The sequence below is a fragment of the Dipodomys ordii genome, unplaced genomic scaffold (genome assembly GCF_000151885.1).
Source record: "Dipodomys ordii isolate 6190 unplaced genomic scaffold, Dord_2.0 Scaffold14, whole genome shotgun sequence".
Lineage (NCBI taxonomy): Eukaryota > Metazoa > Chordata > Mammalia > Rodentia > Heteromyidae > Dipodomys > Dipodomys ordii.
In genome coordinates, this window is record NW_012267230.1 from 2,886,736 (window position 1) to 2,893,036 (window position 6,301).

The window sequence follows — 6,301 nt, forward strand, 5'->3', positions numbered from 1 at the left end:
TCGGGGGGGCTGGTGCACTGGGGGGGGGGGGGGTGTGGGCGCCCAGGCCCAGGGGAGGCCTGGTTCACTAAGGGAGGGCTGAGGTGGGCCGTGTGCATGGGACACCGGGGAGTTTCATGCAGAGATGCTTCCATTTCTTTGTGTTTGAAAGCAGTGCCCTGGGCCGCTGGGTGGAGGACCACAGGGGAGGCTGTGGGAGCAATTCAGAGAGCCCTGACCCTGACTTGAAGGCCACTGTGGCTCCCAGACCCACAAGGTCTGGGTGGTAGAGAGGCTGCGGTGGTTCCCAACCACAATGAAGGCCTGAAACCATACTCCTGGGAAACTGGGATCATTTGTGGAGAAACATGAGCTCTGTAGCCATAAAGGGCGAATATTCATGTACATCTGCTGCTCTTCTGTCATTTCTCTAACATGGTTTTTTTTTTTTTTCCTCTTTAAGGACTGATCTCCCTGGTTGCTGTTTTAGAGCAGACATGGAAGTATTGGAGCCAAAGCGGCTAGCCCCAGGAGAGCACACCCTCCCCAGTGGCCAGGGGCACCGGGGTACTTACCCCGGCGCAGCGTGTGAGGGCTGGGGCCAGCAGCGCTGTGCGGTGGGCCCACTGCCAGCTGATGGGAGCCGCCACTCGCCTGGCTCTGGTTTTGGCCGGTGGTGATCTGACTACTGTTTCTGCCAGGTGCGGGGACAGCTGCAGATACAGAGTCCTTGGGTTTTGGAGGACTAAGGGGGAATATAAACCAAGTTAGAGGTCAGACAAGCTCAGCTAAAAAAGCTAAACATTCCTTAAGATGCAGCCATTCCTCTGAACACTAGGGTGCATGGGTCTGGGGTTCTCTGCAGAGATCAACACCCCGGGGTGCTCCAAGCCCATCCGAAAGTAGCGCAGGGTTTGCATGTGTCCTGCACCCATCCTCCTGTAGACTTGCGGTCATCTCTAGCTGGCGTATGCTAGCAGATCTGATGTGGCTAAGCTACAGGGTGTGGGAAATAGAGACAAGGACAAAGATCCAGATGTTCTGTGCAGACAGGACTTAAGAGAAAACAATTTTTGATCGGTGGATGTTTGAATTCGGGGCATGGAGGGCTGAGTGCATACGCAAGCATCCATGGGCAGCTTTCGTCTCAACAAGGCAAGGGCTGATTTAAACCTGAAATAGTTCACACTGAGCCCATATGGCTAATATTTACTTAAAAACTATATCCTTTCGATTTACATATATATATATTAAGATTCCTAGCTTTCAACTACTGTGGCACTCAAATGTCAAGTGAAAGGCCACTTCAAAGTGACACAATACATCACAAGTTCTGCTTTGCTTGTACTTACTGGATATTAAAAATAAAGAGACTTTGGGATATATATATATATATATATATTACTGGATATTAAAAATAAAGAGACTTTGGGATATATATATGTATACATATACATACACACACATATATGTTATACATAGTACAAAAAAAAGGCAGAGTCAACAGCCCACTAATACTCTAGGTTATAAAGGGTTTGACTATGATCAATGATTTGGTCTCTGGGAAGCTAAATGCTGACACCAGCCCCAGCACTGATCATAGCAGGGAAGGGGCGGGAACCCAGGCCTGCACTTCTGGGATGGAACTTCCTGTACACACATGATAGCAGCACACTGTCAGGGTCATTACAGTGCAAGAGGCTTCAGTGAAATGTACACAGAATTTTGAGAGTCTAAAACTAATAAAGGGCCATCGGATGGCTGATGCTCTGTTTGTCCTTCTGCAGTGACAGCTCATCGTTTTTAGACATTTAGTTTTGAACAAGTTGATAGTGTGAGAAAATGAAAACATGTAAATTTGCCTCTATGTTTTTTGTTGTTGTTGTTGTTGGTGGTGGTGGTGGTTGTGGAGCTTGAACTCTGGGCCTAGGTGCTGTCCCCGAGCTCTTTAGCTCAAAGCTAGCACTCTACCCCTTGAGCTACAGCGCCACTTTCAGTTTTCTGGTGGTTTATTGGAGATAAGAGTCTCACAGACTTTCCTTCCCGGGCTGGCTTTGAGCTGCAATCCTTAGATCTCAGCCTTGTTATTAATAGCTAGAATTGCAGTGGTGAGCTACCTGTAGCCTGGCTGCCTATATTTATTTATTTTTCTAACAAGAAACACTTAAACTAAAACAAACATAGGTACAGAATAAGCCAGCACACAGCCAATGCTGAGCTAAGTGTGAAGTCCTAACTTTTCTTAACCAAATATGGAACCACCCAGAGGATATGAGTAAAAATGGTTCAGAGCACTCAAGAGTTCAGCTACGGCTGAATCAAGCCCCCAGCCTCTAAGGACCTTGGACAGAAGTCGAGATCAACAGTTTTCCCAAGGCACAGTCATCTCAGCCAGTGCAGGGACACACACCGTGCGGATGGAAACCAGGCCATCCTTGTTTATGGCATGTATTTCACTTCAGCTATGACCATGTAGGGCTTTGTGGACAGTACATAGACAGTAAGTGATGGTAAGAAGTGGGCTCATCTTGTAGAGCAGCTGCCAGTTCTGAGACATTAGAGACATTACCAGAACTAAAATCTCAAGTTCAAAGGCATCTTCTCTTCAAGGTGCTGTATTGGACAGGCCCCTCCCAACAGCTCAGCAGAAAGCTTCCTTTAAGAAGGAAATGTCATCTTGCTTTCTACCTTGTACTCATGAGCCAGTTCCCTTGCAGGCCTGACAGCCCTGAGGGCAGGGACTTGGGTGCCTGGCACATGTATCAGTTCCTCAGAGAACCCGTATGGCTGATGAACCAGAGCGGGAGTGAATGAGTGACGCACTAGGGGGACGACGGCTACACTAGCTTGCTACATACATTCAGGCGCACTGCGTGATGACAGGCACGTGACACGTGAACACTGGCGGCTACAAATCAGTACACAGATGCCCCCAAAGTTAGCCACTACTCAGCCTCCAGCTTCTAGCACCAAAGCAGAATGGCAAGGAATGCAAACAAATGCTGCTTTCTTGTGATAGAACAAGAAAAGGAGGCAAGCAATGTGGGGTCCTCAGGCTGCCCGGTGCCCACCAGAGGCATGAACGTGGGTCGGGTTCGTCCTCGAGTGGTCCCTTGAGGCAAGGGGCCATGCCCCAGAGGTCATCACTGCCTGTGAGGCGTGAGGGTGTCCGGCCTCCACTGCCAGCAGAAGTGGGCTCCTTACCTGCCGTTGCCCGGGCTGGGGCCCTGCTCCAGTGTGCCCGCAGTGGAGGGGACCGTCCCACACCCTGAGCTGCCATCAGCCCTAGAGCTCTGGGTAGAGGGCTCTTGGCCCGCGGGAGCCCCGGCGCTGCCGTCTGTGGGCGGGAGTGGCGGCTGGAAAGCGGGGGAAATGTGCTTTCTATTTAGAGTGCCACTGCGCCGGTGAGCCTGGAAGTCCATAAGCTTCACACCAAAGCTACACAGAGAGAAGAAACAGTCAACACCGTGCAAGCCAGCTACAGAGACAGAAGCCCCTCATCCTCAACGCGTTCACACTGAACAGCAGACCGAGTTGCCTAGCACGTGGTAAAAGACCACATAATGGTCAGCCCTGAGACCAACAAAGCAAGCATCCGTGTTGGCTTCGAAACCAAGCAAAGCCAACGACCAGGAGCTGACCAAGCTCCCTGATCGATGTGGGGTGAGCAGCTGAAAGCAAGCAGGCAGGCCGCGTCTCGGGCGGCAGCTCGGCCCTGAGCCCATCTCTCTGCCCCTGCATGCCCATCTCGCGTCAGTGTGTGGGAAATTCGGCGGAAGCCAAAGAGGCTGACCACAGGTACAGTGGCCACACCTGATGGTCTGGAAATCCAGACGGGTGTGTACAGGGAAGAATTCCTCCAGTAGAGGCCTAAGGTTGGGAAATTGCTGCCCCAGGGAGGGGATGAGGCCTGGAGACAGGGTAAAGACTCATTTAAGACCATTGTGTGTGAACAGAAAACTTTTTCTTTCTTGGGTGTTTTTTTTAGTTCAAAAATGGAAAAGACTCGTGGTTGTCTAAGCTGGTATTTACTGGCTCAGGTGGCAGGGACAAACCATGAGGGCAGGTAACTGAGAATCATGACCCCACATGGTAGCTAGACTTGTAACACCAAACCTTATAGCTGAAGATATATGAAATTAGCTAACTTATGTGTGTGTGCCAGTCCTGGGGCTTGAACTCAGGGCCTGGGCACTGACCCTGAACTCCTTTGGCTCAAGCACTTGACAGTTCCACGTCTGGCTTTTTGGTGGTTAACTGGACTTAAGAGTTTCACAGATTTTCCTGCTCCAGGCTGGCTTCAAACAGGATAGCTCAGCCTCCCGAGCAACTAGGATCACAGGCATGAGCCGCCAGCACAGCTTGATATTAATCTCTCTGACTGTCTCTCTTTTTGGGTTGGTCATGGGGCTTGAACTCAGGGCCTGGGCACTGTCCCTGAGCTCTTTTAATCAAGGCCAGTGCTGTACCATTTGAGCCACAGCTCTGTTTGGTTATCCTAATTGGAGATCACAGTCTCACAGACTTTCCTGCCCAGGCTGGCTTTGAACCATGACTCTCAGATCTTAGCCTCCTGAGTAGCGAGGATTACAGGAGTGAGCCACGAGTGCCTGGCTTGAAATTAGTCTTTACTGAAGGTTCAGCTACGTGACACTTCTACAGAAGAAATGTGAATTTTGGAATGACAGAACAGTAAAGTCAAGTGTTTTCCTTTACTTTTGACCCTATCAAAACAAGTACCCCACTTGCCTCACTCCAGTGGGTAAAGAAGACTGGCTATTTCCTCCTCTGTAGAGCACCTGCAGTAACAATACCGCATGCACGCATCAGGGAGCACACTGCTTCTACACACCCACAGCTTGGCAGTATTGACGAGTGCTACAGTAGCCTTCCACCACACACACGGACAGGTGGCACCCAAAGGCAACCCCCCCCCCACAAATCTCACCAGCTGCCCATAGAGAACAGGAGAGACAAAGCTCATCAGGGCCTCTGTTTTCCTCCTGAACTGGTTTCTCCGACTAAACATCAAATTCAGTGGTTGCCTTTCATTTTGAAGCCAAGACGTTAAGGTCTTGTCTCTTTGAACAGAATTTCACACACCTCGTCAAGATGTGCGGTGTTCGGACACAGTCCTAGACAGAAGTCCAGGGAGGTAGGGTGAGGTGAGTTTGCCGTGTGTGTGGTGACCTTCCACTGTGGGCACAGCCCATGTGCAGGTGTCCGCTGACAAGCCACAAGAGACGCCTAGGCCGATACACACTGCGCTCATCTACAGCAAGCATCCTCAGTGATTGGGACTCTACCAGTCAGGGGGACAGAGAGGATGCTGAGCTAGCACCGGATAGTGGGTCGGATGTCCCCCAGGATTTGGGAGTGAACACACCTCTCCTTCTTCACCAGGTCCCCCTCCATCACTGCCATGCTGGCTGGCCGCTTTCTCTCCTGGGTCCCAGAGTCAAAATCATTTCCAGTGTGGGATGAATGATTAGAATTCGGGGTGGCGAGGGGTACAAAGGCTTCCGATACGTTAAATTCTATTTCTGCAAAAAAGGGATGTGAAAAAACGTGTGAGCCCAGAGCCCAGGGGTGGAGGGTGGGCCCTCGCTCTTCTGTCTGTGGGAACACTGTCGTTCCCCTCCCCCTCCCCCCAGCTTCAACACACACAGCATCAGCTGTGTGAGGAGCCGAGACCAGGGAAGGGACCACGTAGCACACCGAGCTCTGCTTTCTCTTTTGTGAAGAAAAAAAACAAACCCACAGAAAACAAGATTACAAGGAAGTATGGATTCGTTGTTTGAATCATCAAAAAACCTACAGAAATGGAGACCATGGCAGAGAATAGAATAAAAGGCAATGCGGGGTGCGGGCGGCTCCCGCCTGTAACCCTAGCTACTTGGGAGGCTGAGATCTGAGGATCGCAGTTCAGAGGCCAGCCCAGTCAGGAAAGTTGATGAGACACTTATCTCCAATTAACCATCCAAAGGCCAGAAGTAGGAGCTGTGGCTCTAGTGGTAGAGCACTGGCCTTGAGCAAAACAGGCTCAGTCAGGGACAGCGCGCAGACTGAGTTCAAGCTTCACAAATGACCAGGAAAAAAAAAAAAAGGATTAAAAGGCAATAGTGGGGCAATTTGGCAAGAATCGTTTCCTTGAGGGGAAACCTGGGCAAAACTCATCACATTTCTACTGAGTGTAAACAAGGTGTGATTCTTGTGGATGGAAAGGCCAGGGATAACTGAGAAGCCCCTGTGTCAAGAGCTCATACCATAGAGCTAGGACAGCTCTGAGGAAGGGTGTGTGTGTGTGTGTGTGTGTGTGTGT

General features: G+C 50.4%; 1 protein-coding gene across 1 annotated transcript in view; it reads right to left on the reverse strand.

Annotated features, from left to right (window-relative positions):
• Arhgap17 (Rho GTPase activating protein 17) overlaps positions 1 to 6,301 on the reverse strand; it is a 72,663-nt gene that overhangs the window by 9,321 nt on the left and 57,041 nt on the right. The window contains exons 17-19 of the mRNA XM_013011170.1: positions 5,366 to 5,522; positions 3,184 to 3,417; positions 555 to 724 (exon numbers count right to left, since the gene is read on the reverse strand). Of these exons, the coding sequence (XP_012866624.1) occupies positions 555 to 724; positions 3,184 to 3,417; positions 5,366 to 5,522 (561 nt within the window). The remainder of the gene's footprint in view (positions 1 to 554; positions 725 to 3,183; positions 3,418 to 5,365; positions 5,523 to 6,301) is intronic.